Source organism: Mytilus edulis, chromosome 13 (genome assembly GCF_963676685.1).
Source record: "Mytilus edulis chromosome 13, xbMytEdul2.2, whole genome shotgun sequence".
In the NCBI taxonomy this organism is placed as follows: Eukaryota; Metazoa; Mollusca; class Bivalvia; order Mytilida; family Mytilidae; genus Mytilus; species Mytilus edulis.
The window spans coordinates 57,945,703-57,963,276 of record NC_092356.1 but is presented as its reverse complement, the minus strand read 5'-3'; the positions used below and the strand labels follow the sequence as shown (position 1 = coordinate 57,963,276).

At 32.6% G+C, this 17,574-nt stretch overlaps 2 protein-coding genes across 5 annotated transcripts in view; both read left to right on the top strand.

Moving 5' to 3' along the window:
* Positions 1-12,446, top strand: part of LOC139502127 (neuroglian-like) — a 28,365-nt gene extending 15,919 nt beyond the window's left edge. The window contains exons 12-23 of one of the 3 annotated variants that reach the window (XM_071291503.1): positions 477-764; positions 1,587-1,954; positions 2,700-2,934; positions 3,507-3,640; positions 5,382-5,613; positions 6,092-6,244; positions 7,096-7,284; positions 7,659-7,772; positions 8,861-9,019; positions 9,674-9,811; positions 10,464-10,509; positions 11,481-12,446. In XM_071291503.1, the coding sequence (XP_071147604.1) occupies positions 477-764; positions 1,587-1,954; positions 2,700-2,934; positions 3,507-3,640; positions 5,382-5,613; positions 6,092-6,244; positions 7,096-7,284; positions 7,659-7,772; positions 8,861-9,019; positions 9,674-9,811; positions 10,464-10,509; positions 11,481-12,156 (2,732 nt within the window). In that variant the 3' untranslated portion in view covers positions 12,157-12,446. Of the gene's footprint in view, positions 1-476; positions 765-1,586; positions 1,955-2,699; positions 2,935-3,506; positions 3,641-5,381; positions 5,614-6,091; positions 6,245-7,095; positions 7,285-7,658; positions 7,773-8,860; positions 9,020-9,673; positions 9,812-10,463; positions 10,510-11,414 lie in introns of all 3 variants that reach the window. The other 2 variants (XM_071291500.1, XM_071291502.1) reach the window with 2 other exon arrangements.
* LOC139501986 (tyrosine-protein phosphatase non-receptor type 11-like) overlaps positions 1-17,574 on the top strand; it is a 462,346-nt gene that overhangs the window by 71,689 nt on the left and 373,083 nt on the right. The window lies entirely within an intron of this gene.

The window sequence follows — 17,574 nt, the reverse complement described above, 5'->3', positions numbered from 1 at the left end:
ATTTGTTAGTATTTGCGCAGACATGGACATCGGATGTATACACTCCCAATTTTATTTAGCTAAGGAGGTTACTAATGAAGTAATGATAATCTTATAGACACATGTGTTTATCACTGGTTTTCGGTTAGGTTCCTGTAGCTGATGCTTAAATTTTCAGCTCTTGACTGTTGTTTGTTTGTTTTTATTTTATCTGTTGACCGTGCTGTTATTTGTATTTCTTTGGTTGAAATGTTTGTAAGTCATATACATTTTTTCCTTATGATTGACAATAACATAGTCCTTGCAGTTTTTTTCTATTTTTAAACAGAAGCTACAATGTACCACTTGATGTGAATACATCCACATTCAACAAGGCTAACATGATATATATCATTATAAAGTCACCCGCGTACAATCCAACCTGGTATTCTAATACAGTACACATTTGAAAACACTTTTAGTTAAATTATTGTAAAAGTCATATTTATATAACATAGGATCAACAAGGATAGAACAACGTCCGAAAGATTTAGAAGTTTTCGCAGGAACAGATGCCAAATTTACCTGCTCTGGTACAACAGACTTCGAAGAAGTCAGCAAACTTCGAGTTTATTGGATGAAAGATAGAAAAGAAATAACACAAAGCAACCAACGAATGACAACCAATGTACAAGATAACTCTCTAACTATAAGTGGGACTATCAGTAGAGATTCAGGATTCTATACTTGTGTTATAACTAATGAATTAGATAAACAAGAGGCCTCTGCTATTCTAACCGTTAAAGGTATGTACTATATGTATGTGAACAACCGGACACATAAATCTGCTAAAGAATCATGACGATTATGAGTATTAAAAGTGTTACAAAAAAATGTTTATTTCAATTACACTAGATGGTTATAATTCTAAACACTATTGAAAGCAATAGTTTTCGTAATATTGTCATGGTTGTGTCCATAAATTAGATAATCACTCATTTTACTGTTGTGTATATTTCTTGTCTCCTTTTCTAAAGCAAAATCCTGGAATAGAGTACATTTACTAACATAACATTCTTAATTGATTCAAAGGTTGATATAAAGAATATATCGCAGACATAGTTGATAGATATAATTAAACTCATCATAGATACCAGGACTAAATTTTATATATACGGCAGACGCGCGTTTCGTCTACAAAAGACTCATCAGTGACAGCAACAGCAAGATTACAAATCGTATTATAATAATATAAATGTCTAAAGATTACGAAATGATCATGAATTATTCGAGTCGTGTCTTCGCTTTTTTATTCACCAAAGGTAGAGACAAATTATGAAGAAAGTTTACAAAACGATAGTCTCTTTTTTCTAAGAAAAATAATAAAATTAACTCCTCATTTTCTTTAAAAAAAATATTATATGCTATATTATAACAATAAACACGATTATCTTCATAATACCATATACTACTTTTATATGGTATTATTACTCTGATTTTCAACTCTTAGACATGATACTCATTGTAATTGTTAACAGTTCATTTATTTGTTGGTTACAATGTATACAATGTTTTAATGTTTAAATTCGCCATAATATTCATAAAGCGAAATTTTTAATTTAATACAGACAGACCAGAGCCACCAGTTGATGTCCACAAAAAGTCCTGCATAAATAACACTGCTACAATAACATGGACAAAGGGTGGATTTAACAATGCTCCCATTCAGTACTTTACTATAGAGTATAATACTTCAGTTGAGACGGACAGATGGGTATTTGCAGCTACTGCTAATCAATCTGATAATACAATTACATTAAAATTACGACCGGGCGTTAGCTATAGCTTTCGCCTGTTGGCAACAAATAAAATTGGTATAAGTAATCCAAGCAGACACAGCGAGATTTGCACTACGGATACATCAAAGCCGTACAAAAATCCTGAAAATGTCAGAGGAGTCGGCGATAAACCGGGATATCTTGTTATCGAATGGACGGTACGTTTGATTTTGAATAAGATATTCTGTATAATACATCGTTTAAAAAGTACCCCTGTCAATGTTTGTTGTTGGGGCAATAAGTAACTTTTAGAATATTCAAAAATCGCGTAAATGTAGTTCTATACTCACAAATACAACCACTTCACAGATGACACTAAAACTTTAAATGAAATTTCCCTATTATTCAGAAATACATCTGTGTATCATTATATGTTATAGTTCTGTATTGCTTGGGTTAGTATTGGTCAAGCATTTAATTTAATGAATGCAACAGTGAAACAACTTATTGTCTTATAAAATATCTTCAATTGTTAAACATGCATCTATTTATATTCGTTAAAAGTCAAATGAATGTATAGAAAACAAACATTGGTAAAATATGTTGAAGTATTAAGTTAATAACAATGTTCGATATACCTGTATCCAAATCCAATCCCTTAGATTAAGTAATCTAGTTTAGTTACTAGATTGTTTGTATTTGAACACCATGTTTGTGTGTGCTTCCAAAATTGTCCTCAAGCTCCAGATAACAATGTTCTCATTACTACTATACTACATTGGTTTTTATCATTGTCAACAATTAATCATGACAGGAAAAAAGGGTTGAATGTGATCAATGTGTCATAAACGCATGGTTAATAATAATGCATCCAGCGGTCTTATAACCTGACAAAACTGCAAACCCAATAGAATGTTTTATGCTACATGTATTTAACGTTCAACGTTTTATTTTATATTGTAGCCAATGCCTCCTATTGATCACGGCGGACGCAACTTCAGATATATTTTAAAGATTTCGAAGCGTGGGAATGTCGTGGTAGATGAAGTTACAACAATTACAAACTGGCGACAGAGTAGATATGAATTTCTCTCCAATGACGTATATACACCATATAATGTGACAATACAGGCTGCCAACGAGCATCAAAGTAGTTCTGTATACTTAAAACCAAATATCATTTATTCGGGAGAAAGCAGTATGTAGTACTTCTTACTTAAACAATAAGGGTTATAATAAATTATGCAATCTTAAATGACCTTATGATTTTATCTATAAACGTCCAAAAAATTGTTTGAAGTAACCTTTCAAGTAATTGAAATTCAGAATTATTTTGAAACTGGAACAATTACAGATGCAAATATCTTGTATCATTTTTTAATAGTGCGAAGTTAATGTACAAACAGGTATATCAGGCTAAATGAGGCTGACTAAAGGTATCATTAGGAAGAGACACATAAAAAAAACCATACAAAAGATGGAAGAATCGCATAAACTCTAAAAGGAGTAATATTGGGTGCGTCGACAGGTTAAACGTCTCTTACTATCAGTCGTTTTAACCGTTCAATATTGGTAGAGGACTCTCTTAGTTGTAATTGCAACATATTCCTTAATTATAGAATTATGTCAAAACGAAGTATCCAAGTATCTAATTCACGCACTGACTTGTGATCAAGGACATCAATTTTACAAACTATTGGTTTTTAAGCTTCGATGGCATTAATTGGCGATTTGATATTTATCAATATTTTTTTCTTATCCTTATCTTAGAACCTGGACCAAGTATGAGGATAGACAATTTTGTAGTTGACAATGCTGGACTAGCAGAAAATGCGGCCACATTTTATTGGAGCTGGGACGTGAATAATGATGCTCAACTTCATGGAAAATTTAGAGGATTCAAGGTATTTTGTTACACTAATAGTGTCTGTACAAGGCAAAAGAGCGTATACCCATAAAGCCTTTCTTAAATTGGTTTTCAAAATCATGTTAATTGAATTAATAAAAGAATTCAATGCACGCCGATACACCACATAATATTTTTCTGCCATCAAAATATGTGTCTTTGGACGCCAGTTTGACATGATTGATTGTGATTTTATATCTCTGACAAAGATGACCTATGATATGTTCAACTTAATGAAAACACTTCTATTTTGATCACCATTGTGGATCAACGAATGCGTTCCATGACAGGTGCAAAAAGTGAATCAAGACCTGGATATTTTCGCATATAACTTAAGCTCATCTCGTTGTGGGGTTTAATTGCTGATCTCAATTACTAATAGCCAACTGATAAGATACCTGTATTTAGTGATCCTAAATCGTTGAAATTGAAATACAAGAAAATTTGTCTTATCTGTACAGCTATAGATCATACCCTACCCCAGGCCTATAATAATATGTACCGATTTGAAAAGCGGTGATGCAGAAATAGGGGGATATGTCTATCCTTTTGATGCATACTAAACTGCTTTGTTTTCGGTTTGCTACTATCTTTACATCCATGACAAGAATCAATTTGACAGATATTATACACCTATTGACTCGGTGTTAGGGTAATAGCAAGTTTGTTGTCCCTGAGAAACCAACTAATGCTCGAGGCAAAGCCGAGAGCAATAGTTGGTATGCGAAGGGACAACAACCTTGCTATTACCCGAACAACCAGTCATTATGTGTTTTATTATACTGATCAACACACAGGCATTAAGTGTTTTTTTTATACCAAATTAATTAATTTTCTAAAAGTGTACATATATCATCTGAAAGAAAAGAAAAAAAAATGTCACATAACTTGCCATGCACAAGATGAACTATACATTTTTTTTATATTCTTGTATTTTTAAATATTTCATTAATTGCAATCAAGACTAGAAATACTTTGTGTTAAATTTTCCGTGCATATGATATATTTAAGCTAAAGTACACCAAACGCAAATTCACTTTTAGAATACGACGACCGAACCCATATTATGAATAAGGTACTATATTTTAGATCTTTAAAAAATTGCGCGCGAGTATTTTCTCTCTTTTATAATTGCTCCTTGTAAATGAAATTACAATCGACACAAACAGATTATACCGTTTACAATATAAGAGTTTGACGTTGCCAAGCAAAATAGTCAATGACAACATTATTGTCCAATGAAAAATAAGCATGAAAAAGTACGGGAAAGATGATTATGAAACTATTAACCGGGGTAATAGTCTTTGAAACAATTGACTGGCAAATAGTCTGAAGATTTCATTATTTTTTATATAGAAAAAACATATTGAGGTATAATAAAAGTTGTTAATGAAGCGCTTATCTGGATTTATCTTCATCAGAAACGTTATAATGATATCGAAAAAGAAACAGAAACAGATCAATCAGATGATCAGTGATTCATTATAACAATGAAATGTAGATCCTAATTTATATGTATGCGTTCACGAGGCGGTAAGGACTACAAGGTGATAAGTAAACTGTGAATAGTGAATTAAAATTAAATTAAAGATGATATTTTAAAGTGTTCCTTATTATTTAAAAGTCTATAGATTGCTCAATAATTAAATTAAAAGACTGTAAAATGAACAATATGTGTTAACTATGGGGCTATATATTGTACAGTATGTTAATAACTTTTGATAATTCATATAATTCAGATTCAATATTGGGTAAAAGGTATGAAAAGAGTTACCTTTAGAGAAGATGAGGTATTGGAAAAGGACATGACACCCCGATATGGGTCGGTGAAGAAAAGATCAATTGTTGAATACACTTATACTTTGAAAAACCTTTTACCATTTACTATTATGGAAGCTCAGATGTGCTTGATGAATACTTATTACGTCAGTGGACCAAGTCCAATAGTGTCCTTTGTTACAAAATCAGGAGGTAAGAGTAATTCCTCTTCTGTGAATATACATAGGGACAAAACAAAATGCAGATTAGGACGACATGGTGAACTGAGGTTCACTGATTTGCTATAAAAATCAATTTTGCTTGAAATCCTAGCTGCGCGATGGACCCTCATAGTTGCATATGATATTTTTTCTGAAAATTTGCGGATAAGTTACGGTTTTGCAGCTATGGGGATCCATCATCTCTCGAGAACACAGCGTTTTACAGACAATTGTCATGGCAAGTAATAACATGTGTTGAAATTGATCTGGCTTTGCTTTAATGAATGAACAGTTCATAAATAAACATACAATATGTTCCTAAATGACTCGAAAATGACAATGTTTCTTTGATCAGTCAGTATAATCTTCAACGTACACATGAATTGTTTTTTTACCTTTTTTATTCATTTAATTTTTTCATGAATTACTTGTCTTTTTATTTTAATAAATTTTTAATTTTACAATTTTAGTACCTGGACCCGTGGAAAAGTTGCATCCTTTACTTATAGCAAGTAATTTCCTAGAGCTGACATGGGAAAGACCCGAGCTTCTGAATTCACCAATCCAAGACGCAGATCTAACAAATAGTTATTTAAAAGGATATGATGTAGGATTTCAGACAGGTAAAGTAAAAAGTAAAATAACAATAGAACGGAAAACAAAAAAACTCTGAAGAAAATTACAAAAGGAAAGTCCCTATTCAAAATGCAAAATCAAAAGCTCAAACAATCAAACGAATGGATTACAACTGCAATATTCCTGCATTTGTACAGGAATGAAGAACAATGTGGAATAAACCTGGTTTGAAAAAGCTAGCTAAACCTCTAACTTGTATGACAGTCGCATCATATTCCAATTGTTTCTCCCGTTTTGTAAGTAATCGATTCTAAATATTTATATTCTCTAACCTACTTGTTGTTGAATAAATGTTTGGCATACGAGTACATAAGAACACAGACACTTGTCTCCGAAAAAACAGTTTAAAGTAAATATGTTAATGTTATCGAATGTGAGTGGTTCGGTTACTGCTATATCCGCTATTGTTTCGCGATTTACTCTGTTCGGTGAAGAGCAACTGCTCGGTTTGATATGATTACACGTTATCTTTAAAACTACACTTATGACTATCAGTTGATGACTTTTAATGAACTGGAATGAAATGAAATTGTTATTTTATAAAGTGTAAGATGAAAAGGTCCGCTTAAGCTGCATATCTAAAATAAGAATATGACAAAAACCTACAAATCAAGAGAAACAAGAAATAAGATCAGCAGAAAGTGTATCTCATGAACACATGCGTCTTATGCAATACAATTTTTAGATTTGCAGGAATATTTACCAATATTCATTACAATAAGGAAATCAAAAATATATATATGAATTTCACTCACAAGAAAACTAGAGGTTCTGTGAAATAGAATTGACAAGGAAATAAATGTTCATTATTAATTCATAGTTCTTCATTATTATACAGTCAAAGGACTAGAATTGGGACAGATGCAAGAAATGGATCCACAAATAATAGATCCACGTATCACAAAATGTGTATTAAATGGACTGACATCTAACCAGAAATATAGAGTTTATATGTGGGCAAGAACAGAAAATGGCCGTGGAGAATCGTCCTTCATTGAAATAACGACAGCTAAGAGCTCAGTAATGGGTATGTTACATTTTAAAGACCAGTAAAAATTTCATATAATATTTTGTAAAAGTACTTTCATTCGTGAGGTACCAATTTTCGTGGTTTTCGTGAATGGCTTAATTCACGAATTTACTTGTTCAACGAATGAAATGGCTGTTGTCTAAATCAAGACACGGAAAGATATCCATGTATATTATAGTATTTTTCAGTAGATCTATAGGAAATAAGGTGGATCATCTTTATGGCGTTGTTCGTTGTTTGATTTTCGTACACCCTACATCAGCTATACATTAATTGGACATTAAAATTGAACACAAAAAGATAAATACGCAGCTTTTGTAAATTATTATTAAGAATAAACAGATGATTTGTATATACTTTCTTGATTTCAGATGTACCAGCATTCTCCATCAGAAATGTTAATTCAACATTCTTCAACCTTACATGGACTATGGTAATGAGTAAGAAATATGGTACTGTTGCTTTTGCAGAATACCGTATAAAAGGTGAGTTGTTATATTTATTGCTTGATATATGTGAGATAAACATTGGTAATCAAATGTGACTTCAGGACACGGATCCTAAAACAAGTTTTAATGTGCGTATTGTTATGCGTTTACTTTTCTACATTGGCTAGAGGTATAGGGGGAGGGTTGAGATCTCACAAACATGTTTAACCCCACCGCATTTTTGCGCCTGTCCCAAGTCAGGAGCCTCTGGCCTTTGTTAGTCTTGTATTATTTTAATTTTAGTTTCTTGTGTACAATTTGGAAATTAGTATGGCGTTCATTATCACTGAACTAGTATATATTTGTTTAGCGGCCAGTTGAAGGACGCCTCCGGGTGCGGGAATTTCTCGCTACATTGAAGACCTGTTGGTGACCTTCTGCTGTTGTTTTTTTCTATGGTCGGGTTGTTGTCTCTTTGGCACATTCCCCATTTCCATTCTCAATTTTATTGTCCTAATATAGGCTCAATTCTTTTTACGGAGGCATATTGTCATTTTGAATATTTTTGCAACTGTGCATTAAACGGATGTACTCACAGTGTGATCATTGCTCTTCAACTTTGTTTTTAACTATTTGTTTTCGTTTTTTTTATACCAAAGGAGACGCAATTAACAGCAGTAGCATGTTTTGTACCTGTTTTTGTACATTAACTAATCACAATTTCTATACCCTTTAAGTTGTTCAGTATAATACCTGTTTGGTTATAGATAACGTTCAGTATTTGTGGGCGTTTATTTTCAGAACCACATGTTGTTTACATGGAAATTCTATTGTATTTTTATATGTCAAACTTCGTCATTTTCATATACCTACGGCTCATAGGAATAATTGTATTTAGCCAAATAAATATGAAGGTTTGACAGATTACTTTTGCTATATTTGGCAAACTGTTAGAAATTTTTGGTCCTAAACGATTCAACTTTATACTTTTTTTCGCCTTTTTGCCTTTTTTGTATTTGAGCGTTACTGATGTGTCTTTTGTAGACGAAACGCGCGTTTAGCTCAAATACAAAATTCAATCCTGGTATCTATGATGACTTTGTTTGAACAAGGTTTAATGTATATAAATAACTTATATTATACAGGTACATCTGATTGGCAATTGTCTGCACAGCAATTTTCAAAAAGCTGGATAGGTGTCAATAAACTGCAACATGGAACATCATACGAAGTTCGTCTGGCTGTCACTAATGGCGGGAAAACATCAAAGGGAAATATTGAAGTTATAAAGACTACTGGGATTTGTAAGTTTGCATCATTTGGATACTAGTATGCATATGAGGTTTCATTCCCGTGTTATTCTCAATTGTATTTATATGATGTTTTAATGTTGTCTTTGCGAAATAGAACTACTTAAATTGACGAAGGCTTTATTCTAAAGGAAACAAATCTTACAAGACATGCATGCAGCACTAATTTCCAATTATTTTGGTATTTAAGTATTTTCTTAAGATACACCAAACATTTTATCGCGTATGATACTCACCGAATTTTGTTTAAAGTCTAATTTAACGTCATAGAATTATTTGAAAACTGATTTGATAAAATTGAGAATGGAACTGGGGATTATACCAAAGAGACAATAACTGGACCAAAGAGCAGATAACATTTGAATCTAATTATCCATCCAAAAGGTTTTCCAATTTTATAAGGTGAGACCGCAATCAGCAAATGAAAATCAATATAACAAAAGACCTCTAGAGAGCAACATACAGTTTACAAAAAAAAAAAATTGGTGTTAAAACTCATGGCAAGCTTCAAATCGTCTTCAGTCTCTTAAATGAAAAGATTACAAGCCAATTCTCCTAACTACGAAATAAAACTTAGAATATAACTTACATACACTACTGACGAGTTATTTATATATAAGAAGGTATATTGTGTTATTCTCTTTTCAGCTGCTGCTTACAGTTTAGGAAATAATTTTGCTTGGTTCATTGGACTTATTTTGTCTGTTCTTATTCTCATCGCATTATCGACTTACATTGTGCTGATGTATAAAAAACATCCAGAACCTAAACGGAAACAATATACAGGTATGTTTTCAGAGGACATTATGAATAATGACAAATAGTGTTAACATTTCAGTCTATATCTGCAGGTAGTGCCAATATGACAATTTCTTCTATGTTATAGAAAGAACAAAATGCAAGATATACAACTTTATAACTAAAGTTTTGTACGTCTGAATTTCTTTTGATTTAATTCAACACTGATGTTCAAGTTTAAAAGTTGAAAATGAGAAAGAATGTAAAAAACTCAAAACGCGAAGATCAATACAAACATGACTAACTAAATGATAAAAAAAACCAGAACAGCTATATTCCTTGAGGATCAACTTTGCCCAGTTTGGACCTTTAAGTTACTTTCTTAAATCCAAAAATAATTCATGAAACTTAACAAATAAATGCAAAACAGAATGAAGGTTGTTTAAATGATAATTGAAATTCAATGAAATGTCAGAAAATATCAATAGAGATAAAAATTGTATTTCCAACAATATTTTACGAGCCAACTATTGAAAAATAGTAAATACTGGTAAACCAATGTTAAAAAGGCATCTGACAAATGCGAGAGAGTGAGTCGAAATTTCTTGACTATTAAATGTTTAAAAATGTTATTAAGGTTTTTGTCGATAATTAATTTTTCAGGTTAACAAGAGTATATGTTTCAATATTTGTCTTTCAGCTCCTCCAAGGAGGCGAGTTCAATACGAGACCACTGGCAGTGATAGGTAACTTTGTATATTTATTTCGAATCCAAAACTTTATAAGAGGGGCGTAACGGGGGGTATCTTCACGGAAGAACGCGAAATAAAATTGCCATTTCACAATGAACGAACAATTTAAAATTTCTTGCATGTTGATGTTTTTACCCGATTTTACGACACACGGTGAATAACGAACCTTTTTCACGGCTGCACGTAAAATCAAAATGGCAAAACACGTTGCGCGAAAATAACCCTTAACCGCCCTCTTATATATTTAAAATTCGATCTTCATTAATATTCAGCATTGTAATATCGGAAGTCTTAAACATTAATATTTTGGTACAGTGAATGGAATGATTTAATGAAAACTGTGGATATATCCCTGACAATATACAGTCCTACTTATTAATTTAATAAGATGACCGAAGTGTCAAGTAACTGCAACTAGGCCCATATGCTAATTTTTATATATCGTTAACATTTTCTACACCCGACCAGAGTTTTGTCCTCAAATGTCTCATCAGCGACGTTGGAATAAATAAAGTTAATAAAAAACCACATTATATATTACACGGATAGAACGAACTTACAGTTGTATCATCATGTATGGACTATTTACTGTGTGGAAGTAGGATTAAAATACAAGGCCTTATTTAAAGCAAAATGTATAAAAACGTGAAATGGAGTTAGATTCTTAGTTGTGTACTGTATAATTTCAAATAATTGACTAATATCTTACTGAGAACTTAACATTTTGAAATTCCTTTAATTTTTATACATTTTGAGGAATGGATATTGCTACGAAAAACGAAAAGTAATTGTATTTATTTAGAAATATGTCAACTACCTGTCCATGTTAAATTTAGAGAAGATCTGGGTTCTGGACAAATTATTCCAAGAGCTAAGATAAAATGTCAATTATTTTACAGTAGACAAGGCATTGTCCATAACAGTTCAGGTTCATTGAACAAAGGATACGACAATTATACTTACAGTGACAGAGAATACCCGGATGACAGACGCCATGACGATGCCTATGAAAAGGATTACAACAGAGGATATCGGGACGACGATGAAAGATATGAAGATGACAATAAAGATAACTACTACAGTGAGGAAAAAGGGAGGTATGATGATGATGGGTACGCAAGACGTCAACCACAATACGATGAAAAGTACGATGATAGGAACGATGACAGATACGATGATAGGCGCGATGACAGATACGATGATAGGCGCGATGACAGATACGATGATCGGCATGATGACCGATACGACGATAGGCGCGATGATAGATACGATGATAGGCGCGATGACAGATACGATGATCGGTACGACGATCAGTATGATAGAAGAGATAGCTATAAAGATGATAGAAGATATTCCGATACCGACAAAGGAAGAAATCAAGACTACGATAGGCATGGTGATAGGTACAGTGATAGTAATAGACGATACAGTGATCGCAGCGATGAGGGACAGTATGTTGAAGATGAATCTTATAAGCCATACTCGAGGCGAAATGATTATGACCGAACACCAAGCTATGAGAAACGACCGTCAAGTTTTGCTGAAGATGTCGATCTCAGAGAACCGGCTAAATTTGATGCTGATGGCTCCCCAATTGATGATAAACCTTCAAAATCGCCTGGAAAATCTAGTTTTGTGTAAAAGAACGTAGTGAATTGTTGAATGTTAATATTATTGTATCTTCAATTAGGATCTTAGTTTTCAATGTAGTAATTGATATAAAACGAAATTTCTCGTAATAGTCAAGCAGCAGATATATTCATTCTTTTGTAAAAAAAATCATTGTATTTTTTCATGTTTCATTAATTGTGTCATGGTAATATCTATCTAAATGATTGTAAATAACAAAGAGCAAATATATTTTTTATAATAGTATTCGCTTTCTCATATTAAAATACGCATTTGTAATAAAATATTTGATATATTAAAAATACGGATTTTTTTGTGTTATTAAAATTTGCTGTTACAAAATATTAGAAATTATCATAAATTAAGGAATGTATCTCCCTCATGCAAAGCTCTGATTCCTTTCACGGATTTGGCTATAATTGTTGGACCTTTTGGATTATAGCTCTTCATCTTTTATATAAGCTTTGGATCTCAAATATTTTTGCCACGAGCATCACTGAAGAGACATGTATTGTCGAAATGCGCATCTGGTGCAAGAAAATTGGTACCGTTAATTTTATTAACATTAGTACTTCAAAGAAACTCTTTGTCTTCGAGGGTTTGGTCTTGGATACATTATTTTTTTATAGTTATTATTGGGGTCTAAATTAGCTTTCAGTAACTGTAGGTCTTTGAGATCGGTACTCTATGTCTTAATTTTGATAATCTGATTGTTCAGGCCCTTTTCAACTGATTTTAATATTTGATTCCTATGAAATGCTGTTACACTACTCAACAAGGTTAGGGAGGGTTGTATGCCTGCATACATGTTTAGACCAGCCATATTCTGTATGTGCCTGTCTCATGTTAGCAGCATGAAAACAGTAGTTGTCGTGCGGTATTCTACATCATATTTGTTATAGTTATGTACAAACATCATGATCTTGCTTTTATATCATTTGACTTTTTTTTAACTTTTGTCATCAATTATGCCAGCTTCCTATACAGTATACGTTATTCGGATTGTTGAAGGCCGTGCATATAGTTGCTATCATTTGCGTCATGTGGTTTCTTGTAGATAGATTACTCATTGGCAGTCAGACCACTTCTTTTAATCTTATATTAGGATTTATACTCGTCATGCATTATAATCAAATGAAAGATAAGACAAAACATTATATTGGTTAAAGAGTGACTTCTTAAAAACAATCATTTGATAACACGCCATTCACGTGTACTAATATTAGGTTATTGGAAACAAAACAATCATATGCAAGACTACCTTACCACCAATTACGCATCAGTCTGTCAATACTCAGATAGACATTTTCCAGGTGAACAATGTCGTTTTAAGCCTGAACAGCCTGAACAGTCTGAACATTTTACTCAGCAACACTTCAATTAAAAGTTTGTTTTTCGGGTAAAGCCATTCCCGTTACTTGTTCAAAATATAAATAAATGTCAGCTTATTATTAAATGTCAAAAGCATTTTTTATTAACTAAAAGATATACGTAAGATATTAAAGTGACATAAAACTTATATGTCGAAAATACTGCCTATGACATGGCTAAAAAACAACAGGAAAATGACAGTATACAAAATAGAAACTTAAACTTAGCAGCATGAACCTCACCGAAATATTGGGAGGATCCTGCATGCTCCGAAAGGGTAAACAAATCATGCCGCACATAACGCAAGTATGTTGGTCATGTGAGTACATACCTGATTATGAGTCTAATTGGAAAGGTCACATTCGGGCAAAATAGACAAGATAGTAGTCACGACAGTTGAAACATATTGGTCATCATTTGTAAACCAGATATTCCATAACGGTCAACAAATGAAAATTGTTTATAACCGATATATATTAAATATTCAGTCCCATTCATCTATTTAGTCGGACGTCAGTCGCTACCCTGATATACCATATTTTGTGTTGATATTTTCGCTTAATGTATGACAAATAGCGTTTGACGTTTTTAGCCGAACAGTTTTATCATTTTCACATCATTCTATTTATTGTGTGCTGGTTCTTATTCTTGACGGCAGTCTTTAAAATCCACATCACAAAAAACACGTATGAAGCTTAGAAATGGAATAAAATGAAACACTAAACTCGTTCAAATGGTATCTACACGTCTCAATCTTCAAAATCACTTACTCTAAAAATAATACTACCTCTAACTGTTTTAACAACAAAAATCGTGGTTACCCTTCTATTGATAAGTTTCATGTCAAAAAATGACTTACATGTCCCCGTCTTTCCACCAACAATACGGTAAGGTCCACGTTTATTGGTCGCACATTTTCTTCAATTTTTGAAACTGATATTATTTGAAAAACAAACAGTATTATTTATTTACTCACATGACGTAGGTAAAACTGGACGATATTTATCTAAACGCACGCAAAAACACCGTAATCGTTTCAAAAGACCCAAGTAATTCAAAAGTATCATTTATCAACATCTCAGAAGAAGCACAATCATCCTGTTAAATATTTAACAGTTTAACCTTTAGAAGTAGTAAAAAAGCAGCCTGGTGAATCTCATTCAAAGATTGTACGATCAAAGAAAATAATTAAATTAAATTGGATTAAAAAATACAGACAGTCTACCCTTTCGGTCTTAAAGAAAATGTCATGGGAATGAGTAACAATGTTAAAAACCTATTCTGTTTACATTTTGGATATAGTTTCTAAAACTGTTCGTTAAAATCGATCTCATTGGCGTTGACAAAATTGCAATTATAGAAAATTTCGGACTAACCATACAAATATTTTGGACCTAATTTCTATTTCAAAAGAAAACGACAGACATTATCTGTTAACCAAGCTCGTTTCTTTACCTATATATAAATCTTTTTTTTTTAGAGGATTGCAACACAATTTCATATTACAGTCCTAAGTAATGAAATCATTCAAATTATAATAGCATAATGTTATTCTAAACTGTTTTCCAAAAGTGATCGCCCTGAAGATCATAAAAAAAAAGTATGTCAATAAAGGTTTGGATTTTGTAAATATTTTCAGTATTTTAACGACCATTTGGTTAAAGAACAAATTCCTGGATATTTTGATAATACTGAAATTCCTCTGATTTGTTATATTTACAAGAAAAAATCGACCCAGAAACATGTGTTTAATTATAACCAAGTGTGTAAAGATGTAAATATCAGTGAAAATACATCTCATACTAGGAGACATTAACATCGTTCGCGTCTGAGAGTTAAAACCATTCCTCAACAAGTGAAACTGTGAGCTACTGCTTACTGATGATACCCCCACCGCAGTGGATACACATTGTGTTAGGTAAGCAGGACGTTGTTGAGTGATGAATCTGAAAATGCATCACATGGGACAGCTGACTCATATAAACCAAGAAACCAAATGTCAGCAATCCTTGAACTAGTATACATATTTGTTTAGGGACTAGCTGAAGGACGCCTCCCGGTACGGGAGTTTCTCGCTACATTGAAAAAACCCATTGGTGGCCTTTGGCTATTGTCTGTTCTATGGTCTGGTTGGTGTCGCTTTCACACATTCCCCATTTCCATTCTCAATATTAGTAACCGTTCTTAGTTTAAATCTTTTTATTTCATGTTTGGGCTGCAACATATGCATCTTCACTTCTCTTAGGTGTGAATATGATTGACTAATTATGGACAGTAAATTAACTTAAACGGATAGATGAACTCGTTGTATTAAAGGTCTCCTATGATAATATGTGTATCCATTCGTTAGGCATTCGGCTTAGTTAAATATGGATAATATCAAGGACATACGCAAATGCACCCTAATTTGTATTTCATGTTTTTATCTCGGTATAAATGTCATATGTCAGTGTGTTATTTGTAATTATCAGTGTTGTGTTTGACAACTCTCGCCTTAGTGTTTGTGTTTTAGTTGTTTAATCTTAGTGTTTTTTATAATCTCAGAGTGTAATATGTTGGTAAAATTACTTCAACATGGTTTTGTCGAGAATACCTTGGAGCAAACAAGTGAAACTGCGAGCTACTGCTCACTGATGATACCCCCGCCGCAAGTGGATAATATTAATAGTGTTCGGTAAACAGGAAGTTGTCAAGTGATGAATCTGAAAACGCATCACACGGTATAGCTGACTTATATAAATCCTGAAACCAAATTTCAGAAATCCTTGTATTGTAGTTCCTGACTTGGCTATCATGTGTAAAATCATACAAGTGTTCGGTTAACAGGAAGTTGTCAAGTGATGAATCTGAAAACACATCACACGGTATGGCTGACATATATAAATGTTGATACCAAATTACAGAAAGGGTGGATGTGTAGTTCCTGAGAAAAATGTGACGAAAATTTTCAACTTGGCTATCATGTGTAAAATCATACAAGTGTTCGGTAAACAGGAAGTTGTCAAGTGATGAATCTGAAAACGCATCACACGGTATGGCTGACATATATAAATGTTGATACCAAATTACAGAAAGGGTGGATGTGTAGTTCCTGAGAAAAATGTGACGAAAGTTTCATGGGACGGACTGACTGACGGACGGACCGACTGACGGACTAACGGACGGACGGACGGACAGACAGAGGTAAAACAGTATACCCCCCCTTTTTTAAAGCGGGGGTATAATTATCCTAGTTACTTTGGATTATTTTGACATAAATTTACGGTCTCATCTCATTTACATAAAAACTATCTTGTTCACACCTTTATAGATTTTTTCTAAATTTTTAACTATTTTTGTAAAAGCTTTTTTTAATTTTAGCAAATTGATATTGCTTTGAAGCCAACGAGACAACTACATGTATCCAACAAAGTCCAATTAAAATGTCTTATAAAAAGCTTTTAAAAAAACTAGTTTATATTGATCGGGGATTAATAAAGGAATGAAAAGAGCCGAAAAGATATATAAGTCAATGTGCTTGTTTTTCGAATTATTAGCCATTGAAATTTTGGAGGACAAATGTTCTCTCTTGATTTTTTCATAGCTTTATCATTGACAAGTTTAACTTCTCAAAAACTATTGAAAAATAATAAAAATTTTATATGACTTTAACAAATAGCTTATCATTATATATATAAAAGTTATCAAAGGTACCACGATTATAATTTAGTACGCCAGACGCGCGTTTCGTCTACATAAGACTCATCAGTGACGCTCATTTAAAAGATTTATAAACAGAAAATGGGGGTCAATGGGAAATTTTTTTTCAGGCATTCAAACGGATAAAACCTGAGAATTCCGAAAATCTGACAAACATTCCAAGCGAACATCCATAAACGAGACAGGACTTAAAGCTTGTTCTATTATATAATTGCCTGTTTATTGTAAAAAAAACCTGTATGTTAACCAAAAAAAATGTCATTTTGGATAATCCTTCACTGGGCTGCAGTCTTATTGATAAATTCTAAATATATGTTTTTATATGTTTTTATTGATGATTATTGATGATTAATTTGTATG